A 14118-nucleotide genomic window follows, 5' to 3' on the forward strand; every position below is an offset into this window, starting at 1 on the left:
TCTGTGCGTCCCTCCATGGATATGCCTCCCCAGACCATCACTGACCCACCACCAAAACGGTCATACTGAACTATGTTACAGGCAGTAGAATGTTCTCCACGGCTTCTCCAGACCCTTTCACGTCTGTCACATGTGCTCAGGGTGAACATGCTCTCATATGTGAAAAGCACAGGGCGCCAGTGGAGGACCTGACAATTCTGGTGTTCAATGGCAAATGCCAATCCAGCTCTATGGTGCCGGGGCAGTGAGCAAAGGGCCCACTAGAGGATGTTGGGCCCGAGGGCCACCCTCATGAAGTCTGTTTCTGATTGTTTGGTCAGAGACATTCACACCAGTGGCCTGTTGGAGGTCATTTTGTAGGGCTCTGGCAGGGCTCATCCTGTTCCTCCTTGCACAAAGGAGCAGATACCGGTCCTGCTGATGGGTTACGGACCTTCTATGGCCCTGTCCAGCCCTCTTAGAGGAACTGCCTGTCTCCTGGAATCTCCTCCATGCTCTTGAGACTGTGCTGGGAGACACAGCAAACCTTCTGGCAATGGCACGTATTGATGTGCCATCCTGGAGGAGTTGGACTGCCTGTGCAACCTCTGTAGGGTCCAGGTCTGGCCTCATGCTACCAGCAGTGACACTGACCCTAGCCAAATGCAAAACTAGTAAAAACAGTCAGAAAGATGAGTAGGGAAAAAAAATGTCAGTGGCCTCCACCTGTAAAGCCATTCCTGTGTTAGGGGTTGTCTCATTGTTGCCCATCTAGTGCACCTGTTGGTAATTTCATTAACACCAAAGCAGCTGAAACTGATGAACAACCCCCTCTGCTACTTACCTGACCAGATCAATATCCCAGGAGTTTCATTGACTTGATGCTAGACTCTGATCAGGGGCGGACTGACAACTCATGGGGCCCCCGGGCAATAGGGGATCATGGGGCTCCTGTGTCCTTGCCCAAATGGTCAGTCCGCCCCTGACTCTGATTAAAAAGTCTTCCTTTAGTTTTTTTGAGCAGTGTATATACACTTCTGCCCACACACCAGCTCCTCTGGGAAATGTAGTTCTTTACTACACTGTTCCTCAGCAAAGTCCTGCGGTTCAGCATACAAGTTCCATGGGGATGCTCTACAAAGCTTGAATGCCATTGTTCTGCAGGACACTGCCATCTTGTGTTTGTTGTAACATCCTGCACCCACTTGTAAAAGGGGTTACACATAGGTGAAAAGAAAAGAAAAACCAGACTAAGGCTCAACCTCAGTGTATCTGAGTCTCTATTGTATCCCTAAAACACGTATGTGTACAGGAGACCCAGCAGGAAGCCAGCAGTGTTTTTGCAGAAAAATGGCTGACATTTGTAAAAGTATCTAACACTTTTACAAGCGTTTAGACATGTTTACAGGTGTCAAGCGCTTTGGCATTAACTGGATTTTAGTGAGTTTTTGTATTATTAACAAAAAAAGATCTATAATTTCGAAAAAAAAAATATATTTTTTTTATTTTCTACTATAAAACATATCCAATAAAATGTTTAAAATTAATGGGGGTGGGGGGGCAGAGCCTAGCCATGGGGCAGTATGGCTGCCTAGACAGGGAGATCTGGAGGGGATCAGCTACATCAGAGCGGCGCCAAGCACCGGCCACGAGCACACACACCCAGCGCAGCTCCCTCTCACAAGTGCCGATCGGTGGGCTCTACACATCCTAAAATCGGTCATACACGGGTCGAATTCCAAAAGAATTTTCTTTCGAACATCTTTCCTAAGAATTTTCGCTTGAATTTCGCACCATTAGTGGGCCACAGCAACGGCCGATTTTTTAGCGCCAATCCAATATATGTTGGAAATTTTTTTAAATTAACAAATTTCTAATCAATGATGGAAATTGTGAGAGAAATGCTATAAAAAATGAAAGTAGAGTGAGCTGTGACCTGGAAAGAAAAGTAAATTCTGAACACGAAACTTCTTTTCTGCAGCAACACGAGGTGAAATTTTGTTGAATTTTGAAATCAATGGCGGCACCACCAGATTACAAAACACACAAAAATTTCCAATTTTCTAAAGAAAATTAATTCGGAATTTGACCCTTGTATGGCCTACATAAGAGGCTCACAGATTTCTTCCTAGGTGCCAGCAACATGGCGGCCCCAGGAGGAGGAGAGGAGTCAGGCATGGAGCATGCTCCCTCCGCACAGCACTCTCCCCAGAGCGGTCTCGGTCACCAACACTCAGCAGCTTCTGTACAATCTCTGTATAATGAGGATAAAGGCTCACAGAAGCGCCCTGCTTTCTCCCCAGCTGCCTCTCCGAAATATAAAGGTTTGGTGATTAAAAAGCTAATGTCAAGTAATGGGACTCAGAAACTGTTTGCAACCCTGAAACACTATAAACCAGGGGCGGACTAACCATTTGGAAACTCGGGCACTGCCCGAGGGCTCGGGGTCAGTAGGGGGCCCCATGAGATGCCCCTGGTACCTTTTCATAGGCTTTTTTGAGTTTGGACAAGGACACAGGGGCCCCATGATCCCCTATTGCCCGGGGGCCCCGGGAGTTGTCAGTCCGCTCCTGCTATAAACTTTAGCAGAGTTTCCAACCAGCCGGCATCTGCTAACACTACCAAAGAGATGCTGCTTCCTCTCAAACATACAAGAAGATCAATTGAAAACCTTTCCAAACCTGAAACACACATTGAGCGAGTGGAAGAACGGGTGGACATGGAAAGAAAAATGGGGGATTTGCAGAAGCACATAATAGCTTAGTGGATGGATTGAAGAACAGAACTCTGACATCCAATGGTTGAAAACAAAAATTGGGGATCTTGAAGATACGTTGAGATGAAATAATTAAAAACTCCGAATCCGTCTCCACAGCCGAGCTCATCTCCTTTTTACAGCAATTACTAAAAGCTCTTCTTCCAATGGAAAATCCCAAAGACTTTGTCATAGACTGAGCCCATAGGCTGATTAAACCGACCTCATTACCATACGCAATTCCCAGGGATGTAAGTGTGAGGATACACTTTTTCCACATTAACCCCCCTGGCGGTATTCCCGAGTGTAGCTCGGGATTAAAGTTTTAGTACCACAAGCGGTAACCCCCCCAGCTACACTCGGGAATACACTGCGGCGTTGCTCTGGGATCTCTTCTTCACTTACCTTGTCCTGCGCTCCCGCAATGTCCCCCCTGCAGCGTCCCCGGCAATGTCCTCCGGCCGATGCCGGCACCCTTCTTCCGTACGGGACGTACGGAAACTGAAATGGCGGGAAATTTAAAAATGTTAAAAAGTGACATTCACTAAATACAGTAAAATCACATAGTATAACATTCCTGTATCAAACCATTTCACATACATTTTGTCCCGAGTGCTTTGTCCGGTGCCCTGCCTGCACTGTTGCCGTTCTTTCTGCCTGGAAACTGAGAAACGTCCATGGCGTCCAAAAAGCGTCCCTTTAGGTCAGACGCGGTTTTAGACCGACTAGAGAACAGCGATAGTAAATCAGAACCACTTGCAGAATTGAGTGATAATGATTTGTGGGGGAAATTCCTCATCAGACACTGAAAATGATTCTGCGACTGAACTCAGCGATGTGCGAACTTGGCGCTCTATTTCACATTTCAGTGTTTTTGGTTTGATTATATTATTGAATTACATTTATTATTATATTATTTTTTATGATTATTTATTATATTATAATTTATGATTTTGTGTTTCAAGTTTTATCCTCTCCGGGATGTTTACTAGACTCTTGTTTGGACAAATTTCAGGGAGTTATTCTTAAGAATTACAGCCGACAATAAAAAAAAATACATATTTCCATGCAAAATAATGTACCGCTTTGAGCACAGAAATACTGACATCATCAGACCGCTAGGGAGGTTAAGGAATGGGTTTTCCTAGTGGCCAAACAAATGGGGAAATTATCAGACCCCTTCGCCAAATTCCAAATCGGCAACAACGCAAACAATTTCCCCCATAACTACACAATTATGGGAGCGCAATATCACCCGTCAGCGGGGTTTTCCTACAAAACTTACCATTACTCCCCAAGGTCACACATACGTGCTACGATCCCAAGAGGAAGAAACCAAACTTCTGAGCCAATGGGGTATCAACACAATTCGCAGCCATAACCTGACCCGCACTGAACCGCTTACTCGTGTTTCTAGTGGCTGGTCTACAGCCGGCAGCGATGGCAGATGAATCTGGGACATAATTGTTCTCTAACATTTGTATATTGAGTGCCAATCAACGTACCTTAATGGCGCACATTACAATATCAGAATCCCGCCTGCCGTGATCCGTATTCACTCCCCTCCTCCAGTCACATGGATTATGTGCCTTTTTTCAACAAGTTCAGCTACGTATGGCCTATACATTGCTTAAAATTGCCTTATGTAAAGTCTGTATGTACTTTGTTTCTCATCAGTGACTGTTCTACAGTATATAATGATACAGAATGATACATTGGAGAAGTCACTGTTACTCTTTCTCCTGCCTTTCTGTTTCCTGAGTAATCAGCAGTGGAAAATCAGCAGAGTTCCAAGCTGAGCTGTGTCCTGGGGAAGATCATATAGAGAGGACTCTGCTGGGAATTCTGTGGAATATTCCTCATTGGAGCGGCGGTGAATGAAAGGAGCAGAGTTTTTACTGTTTTGGTGGAGCTCAGTCTGTGTTTCTCAAGTCTTCACAAATGTGAACTGAGCGTCATGGAAATGTTGGCAATAAAAACTCCGCTGTCCTTGTTTACCTTCATTGTAAGGCCCGTGATTGTCTCTGCGCCTGATGTATATATATATATTCCAAGACATGCTGGGAGGTTAATTGGCTCCGGTCTAAATTGTCCCAAATATGTGTATGTATGATGGGAGTTGTTATTATTATACAGGATTTATGGCGCCAACAGTTTGCTCAGCACTTTACAATATAGTGAGGGACCTTAGATTGTACGCCCCTTGAGGGTCAGGGACTGATGGGAATGTACAACATATATGTAAAGCGTGGCATACATTGATGGTGCTATATAAGTACCTGAAATACATTATATATACTGTGAACTGAGTTCTCTCTCTTCCCCTCCCCCTCTCTTCTTCTTCCTGCTCCCTCCCCCCCCCCCCTCCTCCATACACAGTAATACAGATAGGAGATACAATGTGTTACCTTGTCTTTTTCTTTCCCCAGGGCGGCCAGTCCATCTCTCGGGGAGATCTGTCAGATCTGTGCTCTTCTGTCGGATGTCCCCTCTATAAGGATCAGATCTCTTCATCCACTTCTTTCACTTTCACTTTAGTTTGAAAATCTGCGTCATGTCTGCCCCTCCCCCATAGAAGGATCTGGAGTGTCAGTATGACAACGCTCACTGATCACTGACAGGGGATGACGGTGTGAGCCCCCCTCCTGTCCTTATATATTAGTATTATGTATCACTAAATCATTGTTTTATTATATTGTTATATCATTATATCGCTTTTGTCAAAGCTTCATTGAACGAGCTGAAGTCAGAAGCTGATTGGCTGCCAGACACAACTGCACCAGATTCTGAATCTCCCCCCCCCCCCCATTGTATCATTATATCATTGTATTGTTATATCATTATATTGTTGTATTATATTATATTATATTATTACATCATCTTACCATTGTATCAATATATAATTATGTCCTTGTATTATTATGTTATTATAATGTATTATTATTATTATTATACTGTATTGTATTATATTGTATCAATATATCATTATACCATTGCATCATTTTATTATTACATCATTATATCATTGTACCATTATATCCTTAAATCATTGTATCATTATATTTATTTATTTCAGGTACTTATATAGCGCCATCAATTTACGCAGCACTTTACATATATATTGTACATTCACATCAGTCCCTAACCCTCAAGGGGCGTACAATCTATCTTTGTATTATTATTTTATTTTAATGTATTATTATTATTATTATTATTATTATTCCGTTGTAACATTTTATTATATCATTGTATTATATTATATTATATTATTACATCATTATAACATTGTATCATTATATCTGTGTATTATTATGCTATTACAATGTATTATTATTATATCATTATACCGTTGCATTATTATATCATTGTATTATTATATCATTATATTATTATTATACAGGATATATATAGCGTCAACAGTTTGTGCAGCGCTGTACAAAATGAGGGCAGACATTACTGTTACAATACAATTTGGTACAACAGGAAACAGAGGGCCTGGATCTTTAGAGCTCACAATCTAGGATCAGTATAACTTTGTATTAATATGTTATTATAGTGTATTATTATTATTATTATTACTATTTTATAATTATATCATTTTATTAATATATCATTATATCATTGTATCATTATATCATAGTATTGTTATATTAGTATATCATTGTATCATTATATCATAGTATTGTTATATTAGTATCTCATTGTATCATTATATCATAGTATTGTTATATTAGTATATTATTGTATCATTATATCATAGTATTGTTATATTAGTATATCATTGTATCATTATATCATAGTATTGTTATATTAGTATATCATTGTATCATTATATCATTGTATTGTTATATTAGTATCTCATTGTATCATTATATCATAGTATTGTTATATTAGTATATTATTGTATCATTATATCATAGTATTGTTATATTAGTATATCATTGTATCATTATATCATAGTATTGTTATATTAGTATCTCATTGTATCATTATATCATAGTATTGTTATATTAGTATCTCATTGTATCATTATATCATTGTATCATTATATTATTGTATTGTTATATTAGTATCTCATTGTATCATTATATCATAGTATTGTTATATTAGTATCTCATTGTATCATTATATCATACTATTGTTATATTAGTATCTCATTGTATCATTATATCATTGTATTGTTATATTAGTATCTCATTGTATCATTATATCATAGTATTGTTATATTAGTATCTCATTGTATCATTATATCATTGTATTGTTATATTAGTATCTCATTGTATCATTATATCATTGTATCATTATATCATTGTATTGTTATATTAGTATCTCATTGTATCATTATATCATAGTATTGTTATATTAGTATCTCATTGTATCATTATATCATAGTATTGTTATATTAGTATCTCATTGTATCATTATATCATTGTATCATTATATCATTGTATCATTATATCATTGTATTGTTATATTAGTATCTCATTGTATCATTATATCATTGTATTGTTATATTAGTATCTCATTGTATCATTATATCATTGTATTGTTATATTAGTATCTCATTGTATCATTATATCATTGTATTGTTATATTAGTATCTCATTGTATCATTATATCATTGTATCATTATATCATTGTATTGTTATATTAGTATCTCATTGTATCATTATATCATAGTATTGTTATATTAGTATCTCATTGTATCATTATATCATTGTATCATTGTATTGTTATATTAGTATCTCATTGTATCATTATATCATTGTATCATTATATCATTGTATTGTTATATTAGTATATTATTGTATCATTATATCATAGTATTGTTATATTAGTATATTATTGTATCATTATATCATAGTATTGTTATATTTGTATATCATTGTATCATTATATCATTGTATTGTTATATTAGTATATCATTGTATCATTATATCATAGTATTGTTATATTAGTATATCATTGTATCATTATATCATTGTATCATTATATCATTGTATTGTTATATTAGTATCTCATTGTATCATTATATCATTGTATCATTATATCATTGTATTGTTATATTAGTATCTCATTGTATCATTATATCATAGTATTGTTATATTAGTATCTCATTGTATCATTATATCATAGTATTGTTATATTAGTATCTCATTGTATCATTATATCATAGTATTGTTATATTAGTATCTCATTGTATCATTATATCATAGTATTGTTATATTAGTATCTCATTGTATCATTATATCATTGTATCATTATATCATAGTATTGTTATATTAGTATCTCATTGTATCATTATATCATAGTATTGTTATATTAGTATATCATTGTATCATTATATCATTGTATCATTATATCATAGTATTGTTATATTAGTATCTCATTGTATCATTATATCATAGTATTGTTATATTAGTATATCATTGTATCATTATATCATTGTATTGTTATATTAGTATATCATTGTATCATTGGCCCTGATTCACTAAGATGTGAGTCTATCAGCAGAGACTGACCATTCAGGCAGACTCCGGTCAATCATTCAGTCGTCTGACCAGCGTCTAGCAAGCTCATTAACGAGCGTCTACTGACTACTTTGCTATTACTAAATGTGGTATCCCGTCTGGCACGTGTTTAGGTGCAATACCGGATATGTTCGCTAGATGGCGCACAAGCGCGGGCTTTATTAACATTGGCTTTCTTATGATGGCAAAAGAGAATTCTTAGAATGTAATAAATAGTACACCTGTATTAGAATTTTCTATTTTCTTCTATTTCTTTTTTTTGCTGTGTCTCCAAAATGATCAGGAAACTAATGCATTTACTAATGAATGTCATACATTCTGTATTCAAATGTTAAACATTTTCACACTTATATCTCAAATAATTTATATACTTCTAATTTCCCAATATAATTATATATCTTCATTCTCTTTAATCACGTAACTATTCTATGTTAAAGACAAGTGCAGCGCTATAAATGCATGTGATCAATAATGAACGCATGTAAAAACCAAAAAGTGCAAAGAATTGCAACAATGATGTAATATTGTAAATGGTGCTAAAATAAGTTCATAGAATCATTCCTGAATAATGGAATGTCCTTGGTGTGAGAGTACCAACTCAGAGAGTGCCTATGAATGGCACGTGTGATCTCTCCGTGACGGACAGTAGTGCATGAACTCGTGAAAGGTAAACCACCCTTGGGACGGGTCTACACTCACCAGAACAAAAGTATTAATGTGCATGGGTTATACACATCGCACATCTGGGGGTGCAGCGGTATGCTGGCAGCTATGGGTTAGTCATCTAGCTCCATCCATCCATCCATCCATCAGGGTGGGTGCCCAAATGGTCCTGGGGAGGAATTAGCTCAGCCACAGGAGCCAGAAAGGTGCTCAATAGTGTAGTACACTGTCACAGGGGTGGATGACCCTTCACGAGTTCATGCACTACTGTTCGTGGTTATATTTATCTTGTGTAATACCATTTTACTAGTCTATATCATTTGACCAGCGCTCGCTTTATCAGTTTTAAACAATGTAACTATTCTACATTATAGCTCAAACTGTGTCTCCCACAGTGGTTTAGTGGTTAGAGCTCAGAACTTACAGCACTTGGGTCATGGGTTCTAATCCCAGTCATGGCTACAGCCTAAAAAATGGAGATCAACTTTCTGGGTTGTGTCAGTGCCAGGAATATTGATCAATCAATTATGATTTTGCCTAATGACTAGAAAGTGGATGAATGTTACCTATGTATTGTTCTTCTGCCAGTTAGGAAATGTGCAAGTTTCATGCCGTGTATATTTCATTGTAACATTTTTCTCTTTTAAATCTGTCTCCTTATACAACTTGACCCCCTCCCCCACCCCATCATCACCTGTCCCATATGCAAATCTATGGATCACCGCCCCACTCTTTAACTATCTATTTACTGATCAAGTGAATGTGTCTCATTTTCTATCAGCTACAGCTCAGATCTCACATTATTATACAATTGCTGATTGTATCTCACCACTAGTCTGATTGAATTCACAATTCCTGGTCAGTCCCGTTCCCTGACCTCTAATAACCTTTAGGGCCAGTTCACACTACATGTGTTTCAGTTGCTTTTTCGGCATCACAAACGCACAGAAAGAAGGTTATGTGGTTGTCAATGTCATAGTTCACATCAGCGCTTGCATTTTCAGTGCATTGCAGGTGCTGTAAACAAAGTTGACCACGCTGCATTGTTTCTGCACAGAACTGTACTGGAACACATTGAAACGTCCTTGAATGTACTAAAACGCACATGTCCCTAACTACATTGAATACAAAGAAAATAGAAAAAAATAAGTGGAAGGGATACAAAAATACAATGTAAACATGTCCAAAACGCATCCAAAATGTACTGGAACACACTAAACATGCATCCCAAAAGGGCATGAAAAAAAACCATCAGGAACACATCTAGACTGTTTCTATAGTGTGAACCGGCCCTTAGGACTTGTTCACACCATTGGTGGTGCAGAAACGCATGCAAGAACACACATTTTCCAGCACAGCAAAGAAATGCAATGCCCTATGTAGATGTGCGCAGGTACCATGATGAAAACGTTGTTGCACCTACACACGTCTATTAAAAACAGCCCCATTCACAGCCACAAAAACGCATGGCACCACACTACTGTGCGGTTAGGTGCAACACACTTGGAAAATAACATGCCTGCAGTATTTTGGCATGTTTCCACATGTTAAGCAGTCCATTGAATTCAATGGGCTTTGTGAAAAAATAAATATAACAAACACAAAATGCCACATTCACACAGGTCCTCTGACCTGTACAGCATGAATGAGTGGGTTGTTTATGTGGCTAGAGCCACCTGTTACACTATGGGGACACAGCAGCTGTATGAACACAGGTTTTAATCTGACAGGTGTGAAGGCGTGGAGAAGTGGCCCTGAATGCAGGATCTGCAGTATTCACATAGTGTAACATAGGTTGCATGCTAATGGCAACAGCCACGAAAACCAACCACTGATTCGCACTCTACAGGCCAGAGCACCCATGTGAATGAGCCCTCAATTACACAACGTTTGATTTATTAACTCAGTACAGTTTTATCATTTGGATTGAACAGGAATTTGTTTGTGATTGTGTCCATGAAGAAAATGTTGTGTATTGTTACCATATATATATATATAATTTGGATATTTTCTCTGGCGGTGGGGGGCTGTCAGGTATGCTGTATGGGGCCCCATGATATCTAACAGTGGCCCTGGGTGTATGCTTGTGTCTGTGCCACCTGTATAGTTAGGAAGAACAATAAGTTCTTCTATGGAGTATCTTGAACCTCTGCTATGTACCGCAATGCATCTAGGGATCGGCCATGTTTTCCTATGAAAAATAACAAAATTGGTTGTAATGTTTCCCCTGAAGCAAGCGTGAACTGACCCCTTCATATTATAAAGCATCCGAATCTGCATTTTCCACAATTATGGATAGGCCAGATCTGTGTGCCCAGATAGGACCTCCTAGTGGCCATTCTATGGACAAGGTACACTTTTCTGTATGCCTGATCTTTATTGAGCTGCAATAGTCAATACGCTGCAATGGGCAGAAATATTTGGAAACAAACCACATGAGCTGAAGTATCCAAACGTGAATGTTCCTTCATAGCAAACCTCCATGATGTACTGTATGGGCCTGGCCCACTACAAATGAATGCATTGTTCTGGTAGGTCCTCCTATGACAGACTTTAGCTACTTGTGGAGGACATTGCACTGACTTTTCCTCAGATTGCGTATTATCTGGCCATCTGAAGTCTCAGGAATACAATCAAGAGGATCTGACACTTTTTTAAGGTAACAAAAAATAGTCTTTAATTGACTGAACATAAAAATAAGCCAACATGGCTAAAACATATCTTGAAAATATGGGGACTCTGATATCCGGCGACAGTCCGTTCACCAACGAGAAGCAATTCTGCACCCTAAAACCAACACAGAGGAAAGGGATGGTCAAATCGCTGTGCTGCTTCCAAACCACCTCTGGCATGCCAGGGTCTTTATGCAGGTCCTCGATGCCAGTTCTTGCCTGGGGCCACAAAATATCCACTGGCCACAAGTGAAGGTGAGTGGAGGACGTGAAGGTGGATTTCTACCAGCTTCAACCGCAAGCAGTACCACTCCTGAAAAATGAGAGCAAATAATCATTGACACGTCATCATGACAGTCAATTCTCAGTGCAGGCTATCTAGAGGGTCTTTCCTTTTTAACCATTTCAAGAGTTGAAGGAAACATTCTTGGAGCATCTACTGTGTTTGGAAAGGCCCAAGGTCCCCCCCTCCCCCAGGCACACTAATGCTTACTTGAAGTGGAGCCCCATCCTGATTTCATGATGTGCTTGAAAAGCCGGCCTCTCTGGTCTACGTGGCTCATGAAGGAGTGTTCTTGGGATCACACCTAACAAGGTGCTTGTTCGGGGAGCAATGGACAGGAGAGAGGGGCCAAGGAATGCTGGCATAGGAGCAGCTAAATGAATGATTTTGGCTGCTCTGTGGTAAGCGGCTGCTTTTTAAAAGTCAGCAGATACCGTTTTTGTAGCTGATGACTGTTATTTTTTGATAGGTGGAGTGTAAATCCGCTTTAAATGTACTGTACAGCATTTCTGACAAACACGGCTTAAGATATGGTGTGGCCCTAGGGTCAATGTGTGTTTAGAATACTTCCAAAATGCACATACAAAAACACTCCATCCAAATGCATGTTGCATTTCTATAGCATGTTAAACAGAAGAAAAATGCACTTACATAATGTTAACATGCGCAAGTAAAAGTAGACAAAATCCACATCCTTTTATTCTGGCTTCACATACATGCATTGTGGTCTAACACCGCACTCCTGGGCAAATCACATGCAATTTGTGTGCGTTGCAATTAGAGACAAACATTTTGCACACCTCAAATTGCACCGCATCCGGGCCAAAAATGTGCAGGACCCTTTTTCAGGGTATGCACATGGGTGTGAATAGGCATGCCATCCAATGTGGCAAATCGCAATACGCTTTGTGTACCAATATTGGTGTGTTGGTAACTTCACCTAGAAAGCCACAGCAGGTGGCATGAAGGGGTTGCGGTTGTGATGCGGTGCAGCGCTTGCACAGAAAACACTGCAAATTTCACATGGCATCTGTGTGATACCAGAATGTGCCAATATGTGGCTTGACAAAGCACAGTGGTCACTGCAGATTATTTTCAATCCATGTTTTTTTACACTTTTCATTCACTGGTTTAACTCAGGTGATCGTTAATCACAATTATCTCCGGAGATCACATGCAGCCCCTCAACCATCTACACATATCTCTGGAAATCTATACAGATCTCCTTGAAAAAATGTCTCCTCTCTTCTTCGGAAAACAATTGTCCTCCACCTCATAAACAGGGGGACAGAGAAGACTTCTCCTTGATAACTAAAATCAGATGAATTATCTGTGCTTCATAAACATACACCAATACTGCAAATGCATTGTACTGTCCAAGGCATTGCACACTAGAAATGTCAAATGCGTTAGTGTGTACAGTGCATGAGTGTAAAATGCTTTAGTGCACACTGCAGTGTACAACGCATTGCACACTGTAATATACTGTACAATGTAATACCGTGTACACCCACACATTGTAGACTGTAATGCAGGCCATAGATGGGTCGAAAATCGGCCGATTTTTCGGCCGAAAATAAAATCGGCCGATTTTCGGATCGTTAGTGGGCTATTTGTTCGGCCGTTTTTCGGTATTTTGGCAGATTTTTTTAATCGGTAAAGTTGGAAAAAAAATCGGCCGATTTTGCCGATCTTCGCGGCAATAATGGGCAAATCGGCCGATTTTTTACCGATAAAAAATCTGCGCATGAGCAGTGACCTGCAAGAGGAAGACAAAAAGAAGAAAAAGAAGAAGAGGATGAAGAAGAGGATGAAGAAGAAGAAGAAGAGGATGATGATGATGAAGAAGAAGAAGAAGAGGATGATGATGATGAAGAAGAAGAAGAAGAAGAAGAGGAGGATGATGAAGAAGAAGTGGAAGAAGAGGATGATGATGATGAAGAAGAAGAAGAGGATGATGAAAAAGAAGAAGAGGAAGAAGAGGATGATGATGATGAAGAAGAAGAAGAGGATGATGAAGAAGAAGAAGAGGATGATGATGATGATGAAGAAGAAGAAGAGGATGATAATGATGATGAAGAAGAGGATGATGATGAAGAAGAGGATGATGATGAAGAAGAAGAGGATGATGATGAAGAAGAAGAAGAAGAATGAAAAATAAGAGGAATTCCAGCCCAGCAAAAAGTGTCCCTGCAGAGAGCTCTGCTATTTCTTTCACAGTTCCTTGACAGTTAC

At 38.9% G+C, this 14118-nt stretch overlaps 1 protein-coding gene across 1 annotated transcript in view; it reads right to left on the reverse strand.

Moving 5' to 3' along the window:
- LOC149437853 (uncharacterized) overlaps positions 1–5247 on the reverse strand; it is a 30986-nt gene extending 25739 nt beyond the window's left edge. The window contains exon 1 of the mRNA XM_089660511.1: positions 5143–5247. Coding sequence (XP_089516637.1) covers positions 5143–5177 — 35 coding nt within the window. The 5' untranslated portion in view covers positions 5178–5247. The remainder of the gene's footprint in view (positions 1–5142) is intronic.
- Between the last annotated feature and the right edge of the window lie 8871 nt (positions 5248–14118).

This window comes from Staurois parvus, unplaced genomic scaffold, assembly GCF_062004578.1.
Source record: "Staurois parvus isolate SC_StPar_1 unplaced genomic scaffold, SC_StPar_1.0 ptg001252l, whole genome shotgun sequence".
Taxonomy (NCBI): Eukaryota; Metazoa; Chordata; class Amphibia; order Anura; family Ranidae; genus Staurois; species Staurois parvus.